This window comes from Myotis lucifugus, unplaced genomic scaffold (assembly GCF_000147115.1).
Source record: "Myotis lucifugus unplaced genomic scaffold, Myoluc2.0 scaffold_129, whole genome shotgun sequence".
Taxonomy (NCBI): domain Eukaryota; kingdom Metazoa; phylum Chordata; class Mammalia; order Chiroptera; family Vespertilionidae; genus Myotis; species Myotis lucifugus.
Window position 1 is genome coordinate 3174215 of NW_005871177.1, and position 26787 is coordinate 3201001.

Below are 26787 nucleotides of genomic sequence, written 5' to 3' on the forward strand. Positions count from 1 at the left end.
CTTAGTCAAGGCAATTGCAATAACATTTAACATTTTAGAAAACAAAGCCACAGAGTTTCGGCTCTGTGTGAACAGGGTGGAGAGACAGAGTGAAATGAGATTAATGATGAGGGACTTCTACAAACTCTCTGGGAGGAATAAGGATTCTCATTCATGTATTCATCCTGAGGATTCTGTTCAGCCTGAAATGAGTCAAGAAAGGAAAGGGTCAATGAGGAGAAACGTGGAGTAGATGAAAACAACAGCACATCAGGGACACAGACACCATGAAAATGAGCACTGCGCCCACATGCCCAGGACATAAAAGAAATCAGGACAGTCTTAATGAGAATCAGGCAGTGTGCCTAATGACAGCCTTAATATACTTATCTTCCCTTTATATTTCATTTTGGTGTCTTTAGATGCAGCAAACCAACAAGTATTTACTGAGTGCATACTCTGTGCCCAGCTCTGGGCCCAGCGCTCTGGGGACATCTCAAGTTGCAGGCTGTGTGCTCTGCAATGTCTGATTTCCTGACCACCAGCAGCAGAATCAACTGGGAACTCGCTCGAAACATAAATTCTCAGCCCTGCCTTGGACCCAGGGCATCAGCACATCCGGGAGTGGACCCTGCATTCAGGCTTGACAACAGCTCTGCAGTGACTCTCGGGCGAGGTCATGTTTGAGAACCACTGGCATCTGGGCTAGTCCAGAAAGCATGAAATCATTAAACAGTGCGCATCACAACACCGCGCCAGAGTCTACAGCGCTGTCAGTCTCATTGAACATGCAGACTCTTTCTGATCAGGTGTTGCCTTTGAAAACAAACCCAAGGCATTTTACATTCTATTTTGTTTCTCTCACCTCCACCCCCAGAGGCTTTTGTAAGAAGAGGAAAGAACGTGAACTTTCATTATAACAACTAAACCAGCGCAGAAGCTAATGAGTATTGGGAGCATCTCGGCCAAGATTCAGTGCTACCGAAAAACCCATTTTTGTTCTTTAAATAGGCTATAAACATATATGGTACCTTAAGGGGGTCTCTATCTGTGTTATATTTGTTATTTCCAGCCAGCCGGAATGAAATACAGTTCTGGGGAGGAAAAGCGATGGGAATACATTTGCATTTTATTGCCCTATTGAAAGCCCTTTTACTACTCTTTACCTGATAGTCATTCTAGCATCACTTTGCTAAAGAATATTTATTTCTTCACACGCAGTGTACAAATGTTTTAAGATACCAATAGTAGTAATAATCCTAGTTAACATTGGTTGAACATTTTATTCAGTGCTACGTACTTGGTATAAATAATCTCATTTAATTCTCATGCAACCTTACGAAGGAGCTACTCTTAGTCACCCCATTTGGCAGGTGAGAAAATCGAAGATAAAAGACTTAGAAAGAGTGCGCCTCACTGACACACAGTGCTTACTCAGGTTAAGATTCAAGCTCAGGTAACCCTGCTGTAAAGAGCAAGGACTCATCCACTGCATTCAATTCTCTTGAATCATGTAGTGTAGTGGGAGGCACTAGGACATTACTTTCAACCAAGTTAATATTAGCTTCACTTATTTTGGGCAATTTCATGAAATGGGATAAACAGACAAGAGGAAGGCTCGAAGGCACCTGAACAAGAGAGAGTTGTAGGTAACAATGTGCAGCATAGCCAGAGGAAAGAATAAAACTACGAATGTACAACATATGTATGGACATATTTTGTTGATATCCCTTGTGCTGTTTTATGTTTTACACAAGATTCTCAACAGCAGATTCTTACCCCTGGATATTTATTATAAAAATAGCAGAGCTCTATGTGTGTATAAGTGAGATTCTTATTAGAACCATGGTAATAAGACATTATTACATTACAATATTATGTCCTAGGGTATTATAATATAAGGCTATTATCACGTACTTGGCTGATAGGGGCCATACTGTTATAATGTATTAAACCCAGATTGAGTAATAAAAATGACAATAATATAATCATAATCTTCAATACTTGGGGGGAAAACATTTTTCAAATGAGGCCTCAGAGCACCTGCCTCACATTATTGCAAATGTGTATATGAAGAAACTGTGCTGCAGAAAGGCTTACACATACCTATCTATACTAATAAAAGGATAACATGCTAATTAGGGCAGATATCCTTCCAACGTCCTTCCGGACAAAGCTGCAGCAGCTGCCTGAGGTTCAGGCAAGCCGTGGATGGCAGCTACCGCTGCCAGGCAGGGTCGGGCTGAGGCTCAGGCAGCTGCAGCAGCTGGCAGTGGCTGCAGCAGAAGTGTGATGGGGGCGTCGCCTTCCCCTGATCAGCCGGTGGCCTCCCGCAGAGGGAGGCCAGACTGCAGCCATCAGTAGGACATCCCCTGAGGGGTCCCAGACTGTGAGAGGGGGCAGGCCGGTCTGAGGGAACCCCTCCAGTGCACGAATTTTCGTGCACTGGGCCTCTAGTACATATATATAAAAGGCTAATAGGCAAAGTGTCCCCTTGGGAGTTCTTCCGGGAGACCAGGAGTTTGAGCGCTCACTATGACATGCACTGACCACCAGGGGGCGGCACCAAATGAAGGAAGGCTCCAGCCAGCAGTCAGCAGCCAGGGAAGGAAGGTCCCAGCCGGCAGCCAGAAGGCCCCGATTGGCCCTGATCGCTGGCCAGGCCTAGGGACCCTACCCATGCACAAATTTCATGCACCAGGCCTCTAGTTGATACATAAATATATGGAAGTCTTTGGCAAAATGTAGGAAAGATTCAAAGCTTACCTAATATAGTTGACAGCAAAGGATCCTGAGTGAGGCCAGAAAGAATAAGATAACCTGCTCATTCCACAGTCATTTACTGAGTACCAGAGTGTGCTAAGCAAGTGCCGTTCCAGGCGACGAGGACATGGCAGTAAGCCAAATTTGCAGAGGTGCTACCACCTCAGAGCTTACTTCCCAGTAGATAAAACAGAAAATAAACAAATAAGCAAATAAACTTAACATGTATGTTATCAAATAGCGAGAGCTGTCATGTAGGGTGAGAAGCTAGAAAGGGATGGGCTGCTCTCTTTATAATGGAGGTCAGGGGCATTCTTCTGATGAGGTGACATTTCAGGTAGACGCAGGAAATGAGGGTGCATGCCAATGTAGGACATTCCAGGGATGAGGTGCAGAACATTCCAGGGATGAGGGGTCAGGATAGAGAGGACAGCAAGAGAGAAGTGCCAATAGGAGAACAGGTTGGCATTTCAGACAGCAAAGAGGCCACGGCGGGGAGAGTGAAGTAAGCAGAAGACGGCAGGAACTGGGCGCGGTGGGGCATTCAGGGCTGACAGTGCAGGGACATCGGATTTATTTCTGGATTTGAAAGGAAGCCACTGGGTGTGGGCGGGGAATCGGCATGCTCTGAAGTCCAGGTGAGAGGACTGTGATGTGGTCAGGGTAGTGAGAAAGAAATGGTGCGGATAGGAGTGATGGTGAGATGAACACAGAACCCACCACGGGCCTTGCTGATGGACTGGATGTGGAGAATGAGGGAAAGAGTTAAAACATCGAAAGTTTTTGCGTGGAGCACCTGGGTACCATTGAGTGAGATGGAGACGGGGAGATCTAGAGTTGGAATTGGGACAAGTCAAGTCTGAGATGCCTTAAACACATTCAAGTTGGGGACAAGAGGAAGCGGTTGCTTATTCAAGTCTGGTGTTGCTTATTCAAGAGAAAAGACTGAGGTCAAGAGACACACCACTGGCTCTACTCTTATACTGGGGAAACACAAAGATAATTCCAGAACAATTTTTATTGTCTCATCCGTTTTTTCCTGAAACAGTGTGGCAGAAAGAATGGTGAGTATGATCAGAAGATGAATTCCATCCCTGGCCCTGCCTGTGACCTTGGTTTACCTTTGCTATCTTACCCGTCTCATCTACAAAATAAACATAACTAAGAATGACACTGCGACAGACATTAACAAGGGCTGTCAAAGATGTGGAGAAATTAGAACCTTAACCATACTGCTGGTAGCAAGGTAAAATGGTGCATTCACTTTGGAAACAGTTTGGCAATTTCTCAAAAAGTTAAACATAGAATTACCATATGACCCAGCATATACCCAAGAACTAAAAATCTATGTTCACACAAACTCTTGTGCATGGATGTTCATAGCAGCAATATCCATAACAACCTAAATGTCAATCAACTTATGAACAAATGAACAAGCTGTACTGAACAGACAAATCCATAGGCACAGAAATGGATGAGCGGTTTCCCAGGGGCTAGTGGAATGGGAGTGGGCCCTGGGAGGTGACAACTAAGGAGGGGTATATGGGGTTTCTTTTGGGGTTGATGAAAGTGTTCTGAAAACAGTCATGATTCTTGCACAGTGAATATACTTAAAACCGATGAATTGTACACTTAGAAGGGTGACTATGATGGTATGCAAATTATATCTTTGTAAAATGAAAAACAACAACCAACCAAACAAGAATGAGAGTAGAGGGGTGAGGGAAGGACAGCCAGTCATAGCTCCTCAGATAAAAGGAAAGAAAATGAGGCTAAATCTGTTGTTAGAGAAACATCAATGTGGTTCTTCCAATTCAAGAGGGACTGTGAAATCATTTGTTTGCTGGGATGGCCATGATGCCTGCCAATCGTGTTCTCATTTCCACCTTGACTATGCCCCTTGCTTCCAGAGAACTCGAACCTTTGAGTGCACAGTTTAAAACATTCAACTTAAAGCAATGGTAGCAGCTTTATAAAACTCTGAATTAAATACAGTGCATACTATGGAATAAAAACAGAAATATTAAAGGAAACCACAGGAATATAAAATTTCCTTTGCTAAGCCAAATAATATTAAATGTAAACTGTAATTGAAAAATAAATTTTAAAAAATCATGGTGCTAAGCCCCCAGCTTTCCTTTTCTCTTCATTAATAAAGTTCAGGCCAGTGTTGCTAAGTGTTTAGATCTTTGGCCTGCATACGGAAGGGTCACAGGTTTGATTCTCAGTCAAGGGCATGTACCTGAGTTGTAGGTTCAATCCCTGGCCCCAGTTGGGGCGCGTGTGGAAGGTAACTAATCGATGTGCCTCTCTCACATTAATGTTTCTCTCTCTCTCCCACCCCTCTCCTCCCTTCCACTCTCTCTTAACAGTCAATGGAAAAAAATATTTTCTAGTGAGGATTAACAAAAAATAAATTTAAAAAATCCTGATCATGCAAAAATAGTTTGTCACAGTCTAGTTTATGCTGACTCTACCCATCACTAACCATGTACTAATAACTGTCCCCAAAGAGTCGATCATAATATAACTAATTTTAATAAACTCTAGATACAGAATAATGGGGCTAAGCATAAAAAACTAAAGCTAGGGAAAATAAATAAAAATCTAATCCTGACAGAATTATTTTTATATCTATAGTAATGGACTGTGAATATACAAACACATCAGCTTACTCACTGCAAACTCTCCAGGATGCACTCCATTCCAAAGGGATTGCTATTATGTTCTGATGAAAGGGCTACAGAGAACCTGCTGGGCAAACGTCGTGGGAAAAAGCCCAGAGAAATCTCTTTACACAAGGTACTTTTCCTAAGAAAAATCATCTTAAAAACCAAATGAGAAAAGTTTGTGGAATTTGATTGACCAGAAATTAAAAATGTGCTGAGAGAACTAAGAAATACAAGTCCTACTTTCAATATGAAGTCTTACGATGGTGATACTATCTATATTTGCAATTTTAGTTATTTTCTGAGCGTCATGAAATGAGAGAGTTTGGGGATTTTCTCTGGTATGGCTTTCTGAGTGCTTCTGCTCCAAGTTGGAAAGGGAAATCCCAAAGAATGTGTGTTGAGAGTAAACCACTATTTATAGCTGGTCAGTCTTGATGTTACACTACCACCGTCCTAACTCCATTTTGCTTACGAGTGTAGACTGTGGTCCCTCCGTCCCTCTCTTGGGGTGTGCTCTGTGTCTTGGTAGTATCGTTCATTATTCCTTATGGACAGAATGTGTTCCCCTCAAAATCATATGTTGAAGCCCTAACCCCCCTGAAGTGATGGTTTTAGAGGTGGAGCCTCAGGGAGGTGATTATGGTTGGATGAGGTCATGAGGGTGGGGCTCCCATGACGGGATTGGTGCCCTTGTAAGAACCGGAGGAGAGACCAGAGTGTTCTCTCTGCCGTGTGAGGATAGAGCAAAAAGTTATTTGTGTGCAATCCAGGAAGCAAACCCCACCAAGAACCAAATGTGCAGGCACTTTCATCTTGAACTTCCCAGCCTCCAGAATTGTGTGAAATAAATGTGTGTTATATAAGCTGCTCACACTATGGTATTTTGTTTTAGCAGCCCAAATAGATTGAGACACTATTAGTGAAAGAAGGTACCAAGGTGAAATGTTCAAAAGAAGTGAACGCACAAAATAGGTGAATACAAATTTGTCTTTTTTATAAATGGGGATACAACTTCGAGGATGCAGGATCTTCCCAGCACCAAGATTAGTAACTGGCACATAGGCAGGCATTTAATAAATGTTTGCTGAACCAAGAAATAACAACTAAAATTATTATATTGGAAAAAGGAAGAGACCAACTAGACCAGAACGATAAATAATTGCAGCAAAATAAGTTACTACACAGGAAATACAGGACACAAGAGTTTTTGCCCAGTGGCTAAGAGTTCTGTCACTCCATAATTAAAATTCCATACAAATTATACCTTTAGAGTTTCTATAAATTATTGTTTTACTACATGATGCAAATTATCCGTGAAAATGTTACAGAAAATTAAGATCTTATCAAGCACTAAACCTAAGTTGGTGTGTTTATATAACCAAGAACCTATTTTATTTTTCCCCCAACACTCTGTGTCTAAGTCTTATTAATGCTTCTTTTGAATGATCTCCATCCTGTTGGCAACAAATCGCAAGGAGAACGTAGGGAAGACGCATCAGGTACGTGAATGCCACCCCTTTGTTCTGTCTTGCACTGGAATAGAAATTATTTCCCTTTCTCCTGTCCCAGTTCCCTTAGAAGAATCATGCGTTCCCCTTGTCAATAACATGAAAAGTATAAAATGTTTAAAAATTGACCATTTCCCAGGAAATGAGAAGTCTTCTATTAAAAATCAATTTGTAATGCAGACTGTCAACACATTTTGTTCTTCTCCATCCGTAGGATGTTTTTGTAATCCTTTCTGTAGAGGTGACATAGTAACATTAGCTTGATGAAAGCATAATAGAGATGATAACACTACAGTCCTCTTCACCTCAGCCCCCAACATATACTACATTCCAAATTTTAAAATCTCTCTCCCTGCACATTTGAAAGGCATAGGCCCATGGTCTCCTCCAGGAGCACAGGCATAAAAGGGTACAATGTGATAAATTCACAATTATTCCTTATTTTGTTATAAAACTAGCAAAAAATAATAAACAAACCCTGATATGTAAGTTCCTACTTCAATGACCAAAATTATGAAGCACAGTTATCATCTATTTTCCACTGAGTGGCTTTAAAAATAAACGTGTGACTCAAAAGGTTTCCTTCAACAATGTGTATTCAGAATCTTATAAAGCTTACATAAGGGATACAACATGTATGTGGACAAATACAGAACGAGCAGAGCAGTGTCTCCTGAGATAAATGACTAAGCACTGATGTCCGGTGTCAGGCACTCCCCATCCTCAGAGTCTGAATTCGAGGATTTCAGTTAAGTACTGATGTCAGGTTCCACGAAACACTTTTTGTCATTATGTCCTACATCCCAGCATATGGTAGGTGCTCCATGGGAATTTGCTCAGTTCATTTTAATACTAGCAATGTTAGTTCTTGACTTTCTCCATCCTGCACCTACGCTGGGCCACGTGCAATGCTAGGTGCTGTGGCCATAAGGCTCACCGAATCTTGGTTTCTGCTTCCAGGGCCCTACAGTGCAATGGGAGAGACTGAACAGAACTAAGAATGCTCCCATTACACGCGTGGCAAATGCCATTAAGAGCAGCATGGTTCACGTGTATGTGCACACACACATACAGGACACCGTGGGAGCACAGCGCACTCAGCTTAGGGTGGTGGGTGCGAGATGGAAAGAGAAGACAAGGCCGTTGGCTTCCTACAGAAGGTCCTACCTACCTCCATTTCAAATAATTTGTAAAGTTTCCCATTTTTAATTCCAAAATCATGTTTAATAAGTGAGTTTCACTGCTGTTAGAAATATCTTAATAAAAATAAACTCAGCCTGTATAATTTGAAATAATTATTATTTCAAGCCCACACACAGAGCTCCAAATATTAAAACAGTTTTTGTGAGATATTTATAAAAAGGTTACAGCACACTTTAAAAGGATAATCCTTGAGATGTCTTCTTCCACCTCTTCGTAATTTTTGCATGATATGTAAATTCATATGTGTAGTATGTATGAAATTGTGCTGCAAAGGATATTGCATGTTTCACTCCAGAATGAATTTTTATAGCTGTGGACTGCATAATGTTTGGCTCATCACAGAAATCCTGTCAGAATTCTTACTGTCCCAGCACCATAACTACTACTCTTTTAATGCATTCTGGTAGAAGAGTAATCACTTTCTAATAGGATTATCTTCCCACCTTGTCTGAGTCCACAACCATCCATCAATAACTTAATAAGCACTACAGTTTGAAAGACCACTCAATTTCACACACCACATACCTCCACCAGCACAGCCCAGCCATATGTAACCCAGTGCACACCATCTTACACAGGTTCTCTCTAGAAGACATGCACTTTTCTCTTAGGGAGAGAGGCCAGAGGGTATGCAAGAGGACTCAACAAAGAGGAGCCTGGATCTGTGTGGGGAAAGGGCTGAACTGTCGGACCCTCCTCAACCCTGGCCCGTGCTCATTCTTGCTAGTGTGGGTTGCTCTTCTCAGAGGCAACCCCCTCCAGGGACAGAGGGACACACAGCATCCCCCATGCAGGCTTTGGCTCCTCTGCCCAATAGAACTATCCGAGATGGTAGGCTTATAACTTCACATGGATAGTGACCTGAAGTTCTAGGCACTGTAGAACATTTTTACGAAACCCAACAATAACCACAAACTCAAATTACTTTGATTTTGCTTTAAACCTAAACTTCCCAGTAATAACAAGGGTTCTAAAGCTTTTCACTGTGCCACTATCCATTAATTCAATCTTGCTCTTTACACCTTTATGCTGTTTTTTTAAATTAAAAGTTTTAGCACTATGTAACAGGAGTACCATCACAACACAAAAGCCAAGTATCAGCAGATACATTTCAAAGCAAAGATTAAAAGGTCAGGAAGAAAATTAAATAGTCCAAAGCTGGGCTGGGAAGTAATTTCATTTGTGAAATACTGAGTCAAATAAATGAAGAGACAGGTCTTACTGTCCTTTCTATAAATTATAAAATCCTTCCTGGGATTCATAATGCTCTTAATAAATTGCTGAAATGGGACTGTGGCCAGCCCAAGAGCACTCAGGAAGTAGCCATCCCTGATGGACAGGCTCCATCTACCACCTCCTGTGACTGACTCTGAGACCAGACTATTGAGGCAGAAGCACATCCAGGCAGAAACACATCCAGACAGAAATAACATTCAAATGTTGAGACATAGCTTCCCCTACCCCTACCCCAATTAGCTATGGTAGGGTAGTTGAGGATATCAGCTTTCTAGAAAGGGAAGGTTGAGAAGGACAAGCTGGGAGCCAAAGAGTGAGTAACAGAAGGTGCCCACAGTCAGGAGGCAGGAAGAACTGGGTGTGGGGAGATGAGAGATAAGAAGAAACAGAAATGGAAAAAGAACCACATAACACAGAGGCCAAGTGAGGAATTTTAAGGTGATAGTCAAAATTGCCAAACATCTAGCACACATGCAATGAACACTTAATGACATAAAAAGCACCAGGCCATACTGATGCTTCTCTCTGTCACCAGTGAGGAACAAGGCTAATTTTAAATCCCCAGAGAGGTTGTGGGGTAAAACTAGCAAAGCAACAGACCCAGGGATACCATCTTCCCATGAGAAACGGGTCTAAGGAGGCTAAAAGAGATCAAGACACCACCAGATGGCGACACAGAGCCAAATATGATTCCCAATCCTTCTCCAGGATCTCTCAACAACGTTGGTCCAGAGGAATGGCCAATATAGCATTAAAATGTCCACTTTTATGTTTAAAAAAGATAAGATTAGAGAAATAAAAATTGGCCCCCAAATAAAGGTAAATATTGTGAAGAAGCCTCTTGTCATTGTACAGAAGGGACCCTCAATTAGTAACTTGTACCTTTGCTGTGTAAATGGCAAGGGAAAGTAATTAGCAATTAATAGACCTGCCCTCAATTTAAAGCCTTGAAGGGAAGTAATTAAATTTAGTAGAAGCTGTAGCCTCTAAACAAAGACACATCACACCAATACAAAAGGAAACACAGATCTGAATAATAAATGCAAATGAGAAACAAGGTTTGAGTGTAGACTGAAGAGAAATGATCCTAAAGTTATTTTCCTTTAGAAATCTTCTGTTCAAGAGACTAGTTTATGAACCTATTTTAATCTAGGCCAAGGTTTGATATGAATCCTGGCTGATGTTTCTTGAGTACAAGCTTGCTGTATGCATACAGATCAGACAGCTTCCTGTGGTTTGAATTAGCTGTACAAGTACCTTTCATAACAGTGCAGATAAACTTGATATATACAATGTCAACATTACTACCAGGGAAAGAGATCACAAACATTGCTCTGCTTGTTGGTCATGAAATACAATTGCCATGCAGAATTTGTGTAGCTCCAGAGAGTAAATTACTGCAGGCAACTCGGTTATCAGCAGCCTCTAGCCTGCCTCTCTAAGCTTCTAACGGAAACATTTAGGAGCAGAAGCGTTACATCTGGCTACAGCTGCACATTACATGGTCCGCTGAGACTCCCATGCTGATGGCTGCCCTGAATAACAAACAGCTGGGTATAAATGTAAAATCAGGAAATCGATTTTAGATGCACACGTTTCACCAATCCTCTGAAATTCCAGCACTGGGTGGGAAAGACCAATGAGCACTGAAGAGAGTGAAAATAGCCAGAGGGTAAAATTCAAGAATCAAGCTGGGCACTCTGGTGTCATAACATGGGGCTCTTCCGTTACTGTTCCACCAAGGGCAGTGGGAGAACAAACAGGCCGAATCATCAGGTCATTTTCTGGCTCTGGTCACACTGCAGTTAAAAGTTAACAGAAGCAACAGAGCTTCCTCCTATGTGAAGTTTCCAGAATGGAGTCGTTATTTCATGAATGGAATGGGATGAATGGACAGGCTGCCCTGAAAGTCTCATCCCAGAGTCCTCCGACACTGAGCCCAGGTGCTAGGGAAGAAGTGTTCAGACAAAGCTGTCCACAGAAATTTCCAGCACAAGAGATTTAGGTCAGAAAGAAATGTAAGTTAATTAGACAGCACATCCCAAAGTGCCCGGCTGGGTGCCAACACAGTAGAAACACCAACCAGACCCCTGTTACATTTTGAGTAATTTTTCTGTTTACAAGGATTTTGGTAAGGGAACGGGTCAGAGAAGGCGAGGCTAGAAATTACTTTTCCTGGAAATTTAAAAGCATGGATAACCAACCATGTCTGTAGAAAGGCTGGGTTAGTCCTATGCGTAGTCATTTAAAAGCTGGCAAATACATTTATACAGGGTAGGGGGGAAAGTAGGTTTACAGTTGTGAGTATTCGAAACACAGAGTTCATTCCTACGTCATTATTTATTAATTATTGTATTAATTATTGTGTTATTTTTCATACAAACAACTGTAAACCTACTTTTGCCCCACTCTGTTTAAGAAAGCTAGTGATACGGGTCTGGCATGAGAAGGGACCACATCATTCATTCATCACTCACTTTTTAGAGTGAAAGGGGGCACCGTTCAGGACGATGCCAGGACAACTGGTATGAGAAAGTGTTACAGGAAACTAGGGCACAGACTTACTGTATCTTGAGTGCCAAGAGCATGAAAAAGCTTGAGGTCCTATCTGCAATGCCAATCAAGTAGCTGCTACCCATCGGCTTCCTTTCATCCGTACCTACTTGTTCTCGGGATTCTAGATCTAGAATAAATTACAGAACTCATCAAAAGGGAGTGCAGGAAGCAAACGATGTCTCTGCCTGAGCAATGAAGTCTGTGGATCACACCAGGGCCCGTCCAACCGACTGAAGTAGGTAGGCACTACTTCTCTTGGAGCTTTCTAGGTTGGAAAGAACTGTAATATTACCAGCTTCGATCAATGCTGACTTTTCTCCCATCTCTCAAGCAACCTGGATTCTACAATCCAAATGGTCAAGACTGTAAAAGTGTTCATGTACACACACATCCACCAGGAGACTACTTCCTCTACTGTGTCCTGAAAGAACACATGAAATGCTATTTTAAGGAATCTAGGAAGGATCGAGAAATGTCAAAAACTGGATGAGGCAATACTGTAATGTTCATCTCATCCAAGGTACAGGATGAAGAATGAAGGTCTTTAGAAAGATGGAACAGTTACATTCTTGTTTCAAGAACAAGGAAATCCTTTATTAATCTCACATAGCCCAAAACAACACAACAGGGCAGATCCTTCATGTTAAACCCGTGTTTCTCCAAAAAAGAAACAATCAATAGCGATCAACTAAAGCTCAGAGCAACAGATGTCGGACTTAAAGTAATAACTATTTTGTGAACACTTTATAAAATGGTGTAACCCCTCGCACAGGCAACAACCTGTACATCGTGATACTTTCAATATCTGTGTTGAGAATGGAGCTTACTTAATATAAGCTGCAACCCTTGATCACTGGCAGGCACGACGGAGCAAAAAAAAAAGGAACCTGACTCTCAGCACAGAAAATGTCTAGGTGGTTTCCACATGACGACAGAAGAACAATCGATTCCGCCAAATAACCGGTCAGTGTGACTCATAAATCCTCAACTCCTCAGCTGTCCAACTTAATTTTAACTATTGAATCTGTGTTTCAAACTGTACAACCGCCATGTGCTTACACCACAGTGGAATCAATTTGCTACTGGAGAGGCAAACAAGAAACCCCGGGAATTAGATAACCTTAAACGCTAATTTACTTTGGTTCTCGGCTAATTACATTTCTTAAAGTGAGTTGCTGATTGGTTAAGAATCCAAACTATCAAAAGCCCAGGCACTTAGAGACATAAACACATAACCTGTCAAAAACAGTGCCCTGAACGTAAGAGAGAGTAGTGGTAATTCACAGAGGGAATTCATGAAAGACACAAATTGAGTTGCCCTCATTTATTTATAACTCACAATTGGGCAATTATATTATGGAGACTGGCTATGTCTGCCGAGGCCTTGTTTCAAAAGCTCCAACAGTCCATTTACATTAAAAAAAAAAAAATCCCACAACCCTTGTTGATGTGTTGTATTACATTGAACCCATTTTACTTGGATCCCAAAGTTATCCAGTCACCTATGAATGGTACAAATACTGAATATGGTTGCTAACTTTCATAGTACTGTATAAAGTGGCCTGCCAGAACCCCAACTACATTTATGTCAGAAAAAGAACTAAAAAGTAACTAGGCATACACCAAAATGGATTTAAACTGTTCACAATTTCATTAGGAGCCGCCCTTCTGTGTTTGCTAACATCTTTGTCCTACGTGTCAGAGCAGGACTCAGCAGAATCTGAGGTGGTTTGTGGGTTTTCTTAGCCACCTTAATCAAGTAAGGTTCTGCTTCTGTTTTAGTTTAAACCTTCACTATAATTTTTTTTAGTTTTTCAGTTATAACATTGTGAACCTTCACGTGTGACAAATTTAATGCCTTAGAAACAGAATAATACTCACAAGGTCATCATCATTTTTCCCCCATCTGCTTTCCATCCAAAGCCAAGGAGCATTTTCTATCACATGGTTCCTTGGATTTTAAAATGCTAATCAATGGTGAGCAAAACACTAAGGTATAACATTTCAGGCTCTCTCTCTCTCTCTCTCTTAAAATTCCAAGTGGTTTAAGCTCTCACTGAAATTAGAAATAAGATCTTATCTAGTGTCTAACAGTGATGGCGAACCTATGACATGTGTGTTAGAGGTGACATGCGAACTCATTTTTTTGGTTGATTTTTGTTAGATGGCATTTAAATATATAAAATAAATATCAAAAATATAAGTCTTTGTTTTACTATGGTTGCAAATATCAAAAAATTTCTATATTTGACACGGCACCAGAGTTAAGTTAGGGTTTTTCAAAATGCTGACACGCTGAGCTCAAAAGGTTTGCCATCACTGGTCTAGAAGAACAAAATTGTTCAGGATATTTTTCTTGTCCCGCAGCCAGAATTCAAGACCAAGGGAAGAATCCACATTACAGTAGGTTCCTGCAGGAGCAATGGTTTTGTGTTCATGGGAGGAGGGCATCATAAAGACAACGTGCTGTCACAGGGTGCAACAGCACCTGCCCTCGGGCAGCAACCGTGTCTGGATCCCAACCAACTCTCTCAGCTTGGCCCATCACGCTTGGGTCTCAATCAAATGTCGTTTCCTGTTTTACATCCTGAAAACAGAGGGTTTGTGAGAGGAGGTGCTGCTGTGATCAAGTTGACAACTGAGCAACTGAAGTGCCAGAAGAGTAATAGCATCTTCTCCAATTATATGATCCTCATTGAGAACCCAGGACTTCAACAAAGTGTTCAAACACAGTTGAGAAATGTGGTATTGGGCCTTATCAGCTGATTTCTGAAAGCCTTATAATGAGGGTGGAGTAGATATACATTCCATTCTTTGGCTGTATTTTTGTTCAACAAAGCCTACAATTTTCAGTCACTTGAAAATGTAATTATAGATAATGTTTGCATCGGTAGCAAGAATACAATAAGCACACAGGGCATGAAAACTCCACTCAAATCACATCCTCTTAGGTTATGATGCTTGTCTCCCGCCAAGGCATTTCGACAAGCTAATATTGGGAATGGTTTGTGGATGAGGCCAACCCATACATGAATTCTACTCTAACTTTTCTAGTACCCCTTCCTTTACATTGGGTGTCTACACACGAAACAAATATCTATGATTTGCTGAAAACCCAGAATCCTATGGAGAGTTCAAACATGTACTGATACTTGAAATGGACTGGGTACCAGAACGGAGTGGGTCACAACTGTCCATCACTTAAACCCATTTGTCATCTTGCTCAGACTCTATTTTGACCCACTTATAAAGAAGGAGGTAGAAGTGCATGTAACTCTAGAAAGGATACTGCGTAAAGTCACCAATTGAGGGGGACAGAGAAGACCTAACTCCACCTGAAAACCTTTTTCTAATTCACAAGAAGGCTGTGGGCTGGAGGGCCCCTGAGAAAGGCCAAGTGTTCACCGTGGGAAGTAAATGGAAGGAAATCCAGATTTTCTAAATGAAATCCTTAAAAGAAGCCTTTTCATGAAATATACAGTTATCTTAAATGAAGAATGGGAATTCACCTTAACATTCCATGTTAATTGCTTCCTTATCTAGGCAGTTAAGTGAGAGTCTGCCTCAGGCATCAGGAGATCTTGACACCACATTGCTATGGTTCCCCATTTTACTGACATCTCTTACAACACTCCTGCCTCCTAGACTCAGAAAGTGGTCTGGCTATGAACTAAAAAACCAAGAACAAGCAATTTATGTGAAAGAGCACGGAAAAAGCAGGTTAGCAGGACGCAGCTAAGAAACTATATTTCACACTCAAATCCACCCATTCAGCTGCCAATTCACCAACATCTCTACAAATTCAACCTGTTTATGGTCTTAAAAGGATCTGAGAACCACCCCCCGCCCCCGCCCCCCCAGCTCAAAAGACTTACAAGCAACCTTCTGGGCCAAACTGTTATCTCAGGCTTTGCAAATGGATAGAGACAGACAGACAGACACAGGCTCGAACATTCAGTGCTACCACCTTTTAGAACTCAATTTCCCCACCAGCAAAATAGCAGTGATACAACTTACCTTGCAACATGTGTCTGGAAATGACCGATAATTTATATAAATCCCTTAGCCTAATGGCTGTCCCACAGTATGCTCTAAATCAAGTACAAGTGATATTATAAAATATTTCAGGACATGAACCATTGGGAAGGCAGTGTCCTTTAAAGTGTGAGTCATCAGAAATAGGAGAAACATACACACCAAAAAATATTTGATTGTCACTGAATTACAGTTTTGTTGATGGGAGAAAACATTTGTTGGCTTCTGGGTCTACATCGTTTTATTGAATAGACAACTAGAAATCAATGTGGATCAAAAGTATTATGTTCTGAATAGGCCTGAAAAACAAGACATAGTTAGAGGCAAGGAAAAAGGCTTTCACGTGGCTTGTGAGGCTAACAGTCCCATTTTAGTCACCTTTTGTAATAGCTGAACACCAAATCTTGGCTCACTGAAAGACTGCCAATAAACTTAGACTTCTTAGACACTGAAATGTGCTGATTACAAAGTACCAATTAATTTGTACAGAAACATTTCTAGTATCTAGGTGGCAGATTCCCATCTCTTTTTGCCAACTTTGCTAGACTTGGCTAGTTTTCCTTCCCCATCTCAGAAACAGCAATAATCTCTGATATTGCTTACGTCCCCACTGCCTTCAATGCCGGTCCTGGTTCCCCATAATGCAAAGTGTTCTGTTATGTGAGGCAAGGGATCCTTAAGTTTGGAGGTCACATTCATGGCCTGGGGAGTTTCTCAGAGCCAACATCACTTCTTAGCCAGAGTAGATGCTGAGTGTTCCCCTGGCCGGCCAGGCAGGGAGGTAGTTCCTCAACAAAGACCTCAGATCATGCTTTAAGCTTCCCAACTGAATCTCATCACGTCTGATCTAACAAATCAAAGGACTTCAACGTGCAAAGCAAATCTTCCCACTAACCATGGTGGCTCTGATCTCTTAGATTTCAAGGACCCTAATGGCTGTGTCAGCAGAAACTAGCGCCTGCTTGTTAAAGCACAAGAACAGAATAACTTCGATGCATCCTGCAGCTAGGCACCACCTGGATACATACCCTACACCCCCTGCGCCACCTCTTAAGGCAAAAATCACTGATTCTTTCTCCAAATGGTTTCCTTCCTCAGAGACTCCACTCCTCCTCCTCCTCTGTTCTCCAGGCTTTGTGACCTGAGCTCCCAGTGAGGCCATTAGGAGGCAGGTCTATGAAATTCCCCCTCCATATTCATACCATCAAAATTGTTCTCTTAATGGCCTAGGTGTTTCTGCGGGGCTAGGAGTCCTGTTATGTGAGAACCAGCCTTCATATTGTGTGGCTAATTCTCATCCCATAAGAAAATCAAAATCGGTTTCAGCTGGTTAGGGATGGGCTCCTGCAGAACCTGCATCAGGGGATAATGGACAGGGAGATATTGCTTTTTGTTTCACCCCATTCCAAAAGGGAAGGTCTGACCACAAGTTCACAGCTGTTGGCCCACAAACTGCATTTTATTTCTCCATCACCATGCAGAAAGAGGAGAGAAAAGAAAATCCATCTTCTTAATGGTGTCCTGGGGATGGAGCATTTTCTGAGACTTTATATGGGAGCAATACTGCGTTATTGGCTGAGACTGGGTTTTCGGCTGCGACTTTATAAAGCACGAATGTTTCAAGGGGGGAAACATTAGCTGGCCAGTTGTAATGAAGTTCCATTGTATTTGATTCTCCCAGGCAATGCAGATGAACTTGTGGTCACTTTTAAGTACCATGAAGCCATAAAATATTTAGGTTGTCATTCCTTTCCCGGTATGAGCTTCGCAGTAATACTGTGGGACAGGCAAGCAGCGTATCTTATTATCCTTATTTTCTAGATGAGAAATCCTGACAAGTCACCTGAGATCTGAAGGAGCATGGAACGAGTCAGAAGACAGCCAAGAGAATGCACGAGGCTGCTGCTTCGTGAAGGATGCTCAGCCCTGAAGATCTACCTTCTGACCCCGAGCTGGAGAGGCCCAGAGCAGTCTTCCTAGTGATTCCATTCCGAGGCACACGAGCAGATCCTGGGGCAGGGGGAGTGTCCCCCGCAAGCAGAAACAATCCAAGAGGAAGTGATTTCTAGCTAAAAGTTAAAATTCACCCAACAGCCCATGGACTTAAAATGATTTCTGTATGGAGAAAAATAAATGTTTCCTAGATTCTTCCTGAGAGAAAGTAAATTCAATGGCAAGTGTTCCATGAAGAAAAAAAAAATGTTTTCCCTCAACCTCCTCTGCACACAGGGTTTCTAAGGCGCCTCTAGCAGTCAGAAGTGAAAGCATGCTCCGAGGCCCTCATCACACAGAAAAGGAAGGGACACTGCCCATCAGTAGATGCCGGAAGTGACTTTTTGACATCCAAGAGTAAGAGAAAAGGAGGAAAAGAAGGATCAGGAAAATCGTGGCTTTTTGTGAAAAGAAAGGATCCTGACAGGGAGCATGATGATGTAAAATAAAGATGACTTCATATGAAGAAACCGCCTTGAGATAGAGCTGCCATGGTGTTAGCCAGCATTTGGGCTATTCAAAGGACTTGTGTGTTGCCTTTAAATCCTGACACCGGGAAAGATGGCTGGGTGGACAACGGGAGTCGCAAGGAAAGATGTTACCAGCATGACGGAAGGGAATAATTGCAGTTGGAGGCCTCCTGGTGACAATTTTGAGAAAGCAAACACAGCTGCAGCAGAGCCAAATATAGCTGGCCACGACAGTGACATCCATAAAGTTAATCATTCTGAAATATGCTACCCTTATGCTCCACCAGAAAACTCAACTCCCCTTCCATAATGTAGGAAGAAGTCAAAATACAGTTTTATGCGCAGAAACATGCAGCTGCTCCAGTGGAATTTTACTTCCAGTGGTGACGGAGCTGTTCAGAGACCCCCCCCCCTCAGGGTGCCAATGCTCAGAACTGTGTGGGGGACAGATGTGGCCCCTTCTCTTGAAATTTAGAAAACGACTCAGGAACGGATAATAAACTGGGCTTAGAGAAGTCCATTTCATCTTAGAGAAGCGTGAAAAGATACAAAATCAGGAACATATAAAAAAGGCAGAAAGGAAACATCAAAAATAGCTATACTCTTCATGACCTACAGGAATCTAAGCTGGGACACAAAGACTCAGGAGGGAAGAAGAAAAAGCAACCTAACAAAATACTACACATACAACCTTTAGACCAAAAGCTTTCCTCCTTCTTTATGCTTTTTCATAGCAGCTTTCCCCTTTGTTGTTCCTCTAAGAGTTTCCAAGGGGAAAATGATATGTCAGATTTCAACCTGTATTTGTTCACTTGGGTGACACCATTGTCTTACTCTGGAGATGCAGAGAGAAAAGAGCTGGGTGTGAGAGCGATCGTGCGTGTTTAAGTTGGTTTACACCCATCTGCCCCCTCGTAGGTCCATCAATCTCCTTTAACTTTAGCCGTTTGAGAGGCTCAGTTTATGTGCTGGTTGCCCATTAGACACAATCACAATTTCAAGGATTCCTTTCAATGGTGACAGGAAGCTATGAGTTAATATAAATGGGTCACATAAAATGGGGCAGCAGCCAGAAATTTAGTCTGGTCAGGGCCAGCTGTGTCTACCCAAGAAAGAATCAATTTAAGGTCTTACTGTCCAGATTTTCCTGGGAAAAGTCTTTCTTTCTTCCTATTCTAAACCTAAAAGATCTCAACAGTAGCAACATCTTCATTGTAACTGAGAACTAGAAATGGCCCCAGGTCCAGGGAGTTTGCAGCAAGGATAGACGGGGTCACTAAACTGGGTCAAGCTTGTCACCCAGTCAGGTGTGACAGGATTACCAGAGTGAACTTCTTTTCACACCTTTAATAGAAGCCACTCTGAGCTTCTGGGCCAAAGCGTCGAAATCTAGTCCTGAGACCAATTTTCTGCTGTATCATTAATTTGAAGCACATCTCTGGTCAAGATGTTAAACCTTCCTGAATCTTTAATCTTTCAGTTAGGAAGGTAATAATATGTAAATACATATTATGATGTGCAACAGTTTCATAACTTTTATAGCCAAAGACCATTAAATGTAAGTTATTTCAAGAAAGTAAAGCATTATGCCCAATAAGTAGTTTTCCATATATACGTGTGTGTGTGTGTGTGTGTGTGTGTGTGTACACACATATTTTATGTCTGTTGACCACAGCCAGGTCAATAAAAACATATTTTGCTCTTTTAGCCTACAGGACTGAGTCTGTATCAGATAAATGTGGTACAACTTTCCTGCTTCAGGGAAAGACTGAGAAATAAAGACATAATTCATGGAAAAGAATATAAAATACCACCTTAAAATTTAATGAGCCTAAGTCAAGCTATGAACTTTAGAGAAAACCTGGAAAATAAGCCTTTCAGCATAACATCATAGAATTTTTTATCCGACGATGGAAGCTGAAGAACTATTCACTCCTGTGGTACTAAAAAATAAAAAGTTTCACGCTGTCCAAAGTTATGTCAAAATGTTAAATAAATCAACTGAAATTAACTGTATTCCCTCTGAGGAGTGAGTCAACACCATCACATGTGAAAGTAGGAAATCGCCAGTCTTATTTGAGCCTATAAATGTCAGACAAAGCAGCTGGTGGGTGGGTTGTGGGAACTTATTTCTGTGGCCATAACAGAGAGAACCATACGGTTTCATTAAAGAGAAAAAGCTCCTTGATTTCTCTCATTACTAAGGCTTAAAATCAAAACATTCTGCATTCCCCTCTTTAAAGCACAATTAGTCAAAGAAATCCTACGTATAGGTCATCTATCTATACGACTCTTCACGAAAGGGAGCACAGCTCATTTAAACTGAGGTCTCATCAGAATAGATTTCTTTATTTAAAATCTGACCTTATGTAAAAAGCCAAATGAGTCTGGTGGAAAAGTCCAGAATAATAAACTGAAATGGTATTTTAGTCCACATGCAGCCTAAACTTAATTTACATACATCTTCAGGAGGGGGAAAAATGAGTCTAATAATTTGCTGGCAAGTTAGCTTTGAGGCATTCATTCCAAGGAGTAATTAAAATTTAACAACAACAACAACAAAAAAAACACACCCGAACTTGTACTCATCTGTCATTTTGAGAGCCATATGATTACATATTTATTAGCATTCCATTTTACATCATCAGCCGATTTGAAAGCATCGCTCTCAGTCTCAGAGCATAATATACAACCTGCACTTCCGAAAACAGACCGTTCATAAAGCTCTGGGTGTCGCAGAGCGACAGTGGAAATCTCAGACAGGCTCACTGGCATTTCAGCTGCATAACTGGAACTGCATTTCCACAAAGCTAGTGGGAGTAACCACTTTCTGTTGTGACTTAGGACAAATGGGAAGAGGAAAGAGGCTCAACGTCTCCCCTTTCTTTTAAAAGTCCTTTAAGAGGAGTCTCAGGCTCGCAGTAAATGAAAAAGGAAATCCCAGGAGGGAAGTGAGGTTTCCATCCCTTCCCATCCGCATTCAGAGCAGAATATTGGATGGCACAATTAAACAGTGATGACGCTGAAGGGGAATAATCATTTGACAATTACCTGAGAGCGGCACATTTACTGAGCTAATTGGTTTTTGTTTCCCTCAAAGGTTTTTCCAGGAGTGCACAACTCCATTTCTCTTAGATTGAGCAAGAGCTTTTTCTTAGGGAAAAATAAAAATACATTTTCTGCTCTGCTACACAAGTAGCACAGGGCTGATGTTGGCTTTGTTAGATTACCATCCCTCCCCGGTAGTGGCACAGACACGAGGGCATGAGCACGTGCAGGTGCTGATGAACTGCCAATCGGTACAACCTTCCCAGCACTCCCTTCTGCAGTTTCCTAGAACACATCCTATACGGACAAATGGCTGACTCCTTTGTGGTGTCCTAATCTTCAAACAAAAAGCAAAATGGGACCCCCCCCCCCCGAAAAAAACAGAACCCGCTGGCATTAACACTCTAAACTGGAAATACAGACGAAGTTTGGGTGAAGTTCAGCACAGGAAGTGCAACATATGAATGGCTTAGTAACTCCTCTCCTTGCAACTCCTTGAAAATATCAAGTTCCCACTGAAATGCCAGCACGATAAGGGATGTTCACAGTGTTGTTTAGCAGTTGCGAGGTTTGTCTTTCATTCACTACGGTGACATCAGACCCCTGTTGATATTTGGTCTCCTGAGTCTACCCATAAGCCTCCTCAAGGAACTCCACCCAAATTTTGGCACAAATACCTATCATATGTATGCTGGTTGACTGACAGTTTACCAGATTATTGTGTATGCCCAAACATTACCTGTCTTTTTATAAGAAGTGAATGAGTGTTTAACTTGTAAGAAACAAACCACAAGGGGTAAAGAGAAAGAAAAGTTTGGGGGTTTGTGTTAAAAAGAAAAGGCGGGGGATGGAGAGTACGAATGCAGTCTTTTATCAGAGGCCAAATATACTGTTATTATTGCTGTTGTTGGGTAGGAACAACACTGAGGTGAAAAACATTCTAAGTGGTCCCATGACATCTTAATTACTAGGTTCATATCTGAAAATCCTATGTCCTTTTTATCTTGTTTTTGCAAGGTTTTTGTTCCCCCCAGTTCCCTGCATCTCCACAACAGATGCCAAAGTAACCTCAATCCAGCAAATTACAATTAAACAGCAAGACTTAACAAGTACAGTAATACCTCTCACCCAGATCAAAGATAGCATTAGTGTTCTGAATGCCGATGTGGGGTGAGCTTTGGGTCTCAGGAGGCAGGTGATATGAAAATATGCAGTGTTACCTGAGAAGTCCCACCTGAAAAAATAATATTTCTAAAATATCTTTGAAGAACTATATGCATAGATCTTTTCTTTGGAGTCTCCTCGTTTTAATTTTCTCTCATGACCATCATGGATCAGGTGATAAATCTCAGTAATCTCTGTACTTTATTATTTATAACGGCATTTTCCAAAAACACTTTAAATGCCATCTAAAAAAAAAAAAAGGACACACTGCTTCTGACTTTCGTTTTGCTGGTACTGTATAAACAAAAATATATCTTTAATTAAAACAGATTCTCTTTAACTGAAATATGGAATACTGTGCAAATTTGAATCAAATCAGAGAATAAACTCAATTTAAATAAAATTAGATAGTGAAGTCTGAAAACTTGGTATGCATTTCCTATAATGCTCAATCATTCCCACGTGGCACCATTTTGTTTTTCTGACAAAAATAAAGGCCTATTTAGTTCACTGATCTCTCTTCTCTCGAATTAACATGTGAGCATGCATTTATGTAACACACACCCACAAGCCATCCACAGCTTTTCCACTTCCTGCCTATGTGGCACAGGCAAGCATGTCACCTCTTTAAGGATTACCTGGGTAATGAGTGTAATAACCACTCTGCAGATCTACTGTGAAGGTTAGAGACTGTAGATAAAGTGTCTTGAGACATAGCAGGCATTCAATTAATGACTCACATTTTTGGCATATCAGGGGGGAAAGGGGGAAAGCAGTAATTATGTTGCCTTCTTGGACTGGTCTCGTTGTCCCTCTAATAATTTCTTAATCTATAAAACAAGGGCCGATGAGATGGTCTCTAACGCCCCTTTCAACTTTAACAATGACAATCCTAGAACCAAGTTTCAGTTCAATTAGACACAAATAGATATTCCTAGTTATCCTTATACTTGGAAGGATTTAATGAACAGCAGGAGAACTCATCAAATTGATGAATTTACACTCAGGATAACTTTTGTCATTTTCAATAAGGTTACTTACCGATTGTGGGGGAAAAAAATAAGATTTCATTTTAATTTATTGGTAGCTTCTTCTCAGCATGTTATTTTAACATCACAATCTGAATTAGTACTTTTGCAGTTGCATTTATAGATTTTCCCACCTGTAATTTCTCACTTCCAAGATATTATTTCTTATATTTTTGTTCAAAATTTTAAAAAACTTTTAGAAACCCTAAATGCATATATGATCATTAAAAAGGTGAGACAAAGGAGGAAACCCCCAAGACCAATCCAAAACCAGCTACCCCAGTTTAGAACAGATTTTTAAAAAAAAAGTTTCTATTTTATTTTCATCTTTATTGCACATGATACAACAAAACTTTACTAGTTAAGATAATTTAAAGGGTCCATTTCCACGTACAGTTTATTAATGAATATTAAAACCCCAAGACTTAGAAGCATATGTCCTAATAATTCTATACCACAATAGAGCCTTCAGTGACCTGGGCTTTTTAAACACTGGATGGCTTGTGGGGCCACGAAGCGTAATAATTCACCTCCAAAGCTATTTATTCATCTGCCTCCAGGACTCAAACATATTACATCTTACAAACTTATCTAATGTATTCATTCTCCTGGGAAAATGCCATCAAAAATACATCCTACTGCTCTAAAAGAAATCAGCACAAGTAAAGCCCCTATGCTTTATTTAACTTCCTTATAGGAACAGGCCAATATCTAGCCAACTGAAATTCAATGCAAAGGGCAATATACCATACATGATAACTGGTCTGGACAACATTAAAGCCAGCTATCATATCAACTGTATGAATGTGGCCAAAGTATTTTCAATTGACCAATGCCCTCCCCCACACCCTTCAATATCCCCAACGTTAGTTTCTAATGTGAGTTAATTGCAAACTCTTTCGGAAAACCTGGTACAGTATTCTCAGGGCTAAGGAGACAAATAAGAAGATCATCATTTACATATCCTCTACTTTTCCTCTATTTGTAAAAGGTCAATTAAGCAATAGTTGGCAAACCCTGAAAACAATTTAAGTTTGATGCCAAAGGACATCATTTGGAAATAACTAACATCTGGAAGAGAAGTGGGGTAGAAGTGACCTTAGGATTTGTATGGATATTCTGTGGCTAAAATACAAAGGCTCTATTCAGAGCAAATATTTTGAACAAGCCACCTTTATCCACCTAATGAAAAGGACAAATTAAACTTTCATAATTTAACTGACAAGAGACAGCACCTTTCAGAGGCCACTAACACTTTAAATTCACAGAGCATTCATTAGCTAGATATATTATGGCCACTTACATAGCAGGTGACCATAAATTCAAAATCATGATAAGCCAATCCTTCAGTTCAGCCCCACATTCCTCTAGAGAGGAGAAAACACACAAAACTTTCAAAAGCTAATGGTCAAACATCTATTATATATCTATATAGCACGCACGTACACACACACACACACACATTTAAGGAGGACAAGACAGAGCCCTTTTAAAACAACTATCATGGGAATGTTACTAACCAAGATTAATTTCTCTGAGAAAACTGCCAAAAAGAAATTCAATATTTTAATTTATATTATCTGATTACCTTAGTTGAGATAATGAACCTGATCGTGTGTACAAGCAAGTTAATGTTCTTAATATCGAGTGAAAAGACAATTCTCATTTAACAGATACTATCATCCCCTGCCCCCATTAAAAAAAAATTCCTGGGGGCTCAAATAATTGGCCGCTGCGGAGTTTCTCAAGAATCTCTCAACTCATAACATTTAACATACAAGAAAAAGAATCTAGCACCGTAGGGGAAAGTTAGTTGCCAGGGAAATGGATCATAAAGCTCGGAATGGCATGAAAATTGCTACAAGTACAGTAATGTGCCAGAAAGAATATGGATGTTAAGTCTTAACAGTGTGCAGAATAGGGAACATTCTATGTGGACTCTTACCAAGGATGGCAGTCCTTTTGCCTAGATTAATTGTAGCCTGGATTCACTACCAAAAATCTTGCCCGATAATTGACAATTTCACATATTCCAGTTCTAAATGGACACAGACCTTTTAGACCCACTTCTGGCAATCCCTGTTCTCTCTCTTCAGGTTTTCCTTCCACCACACGCCTGACACACAGATAGGTCCTGCTGAGGGGATCAAAGTTTCTCTTACCAGCTCAGGCACCATCAAGACTAACCAACCAGATAAAAATGTGGCATACTTCCCTTTCCTCAGGAACCCCAGCTCCCTACTTCTCCCAATAAACTACCCTCGTTTGACGACACGTAAAACAACCAGAAGCACATTAATTATTAAATTATAGGCTGCATCCCAGACAAAACCACCACGATTACGTAAAAATTACCACTAATTTCTGCCAGGGAGCACACCTGGCTATTGTAATGCTTTATAATTAACCGCCCCCTCCCTTTTTTTCTTTCTTTCCTCTTCTCTCCTCCCACTCTCCCACCGCAGGAAAGGAATCTTGGCAAATGGAAAGTCAGAAGAGCGGATAATTTGGTAAGAAGGGATCTTTAAAGGGGTCACCGGAGCTCCCACGGCCCCGCAATTCCAATGGCACGAGCGTGCACGCGCGCTCTCCACCCCGGGACGCCGCGCCCCGCTGGCCATCCCCGAGCCCAGACCCTCGGACACCGCGCCCCGCCGGCCGTTCCTCGCTGGCCCGGCTCGCCGGTTCCCCGAACCCGATCCCGGACTCCCGTCTCCGCGCCGCTCTGCCGGTCAGGACGCTCTCCCTCCTCCCCAAGCCCAGCGCCGGCTCCGAAGCCCCGAGGCGGCGGCTGATCCGGAGTCTCCACTCGGGTTCCCCGGGCAGCGGAGCCGCCGCGCTTGCCTCTCCCTCCTCGGGGCTTGAGAAGGCGACTTGGCCAAGGCCGCCGGCTCGGGGTCGCGGGGAGAACGCCCGCGCGACCCCCTGTCCCCGTGGGACCCCACTCACATTCGGTCCGGAACTAGCAGGCGTCCCTCGACCATCATGTCCGGGAGGAAATCCAGCTTGAAGGCAGAAGTCATGTTGGCGCGCACGAGGCCTCGGAGGGCGGGCGGGGTGCGGCCGCAGTGCCTGCGTCGAGCGGCCGCGGCCAGCGAGACGGGAGGGACAGGTGCGCGCGCCCTCCCGCTGC

The 26787-nt window shown here is 41.7% G+C and overlaps 1 protein-coding gene across 1 annotated transcript in view; it reads right to left on the bottom strand.

Annotated features, from left to right (window-relative positions):
• The window catches only part of LOC102438527 (CUGBP Elav-like family member 2), a 306666-nt gene extending 279962 nt beyond the window's left edge, over positions 1 to 26704 (bottom strand). Inside the window, 1 exon segment of the mRNA XM_023758393.1 lies at positions 26604 to 26704. Within this exon segment, the coding sequence (XP_023614161.1) occupies positions 26604 to 26677 (74 nt within the window). The 5' untranslated portion in view covers positions 26678 to 26704.
• Positions 26705 to 26787: the final 83 nt, after the last annotated feature.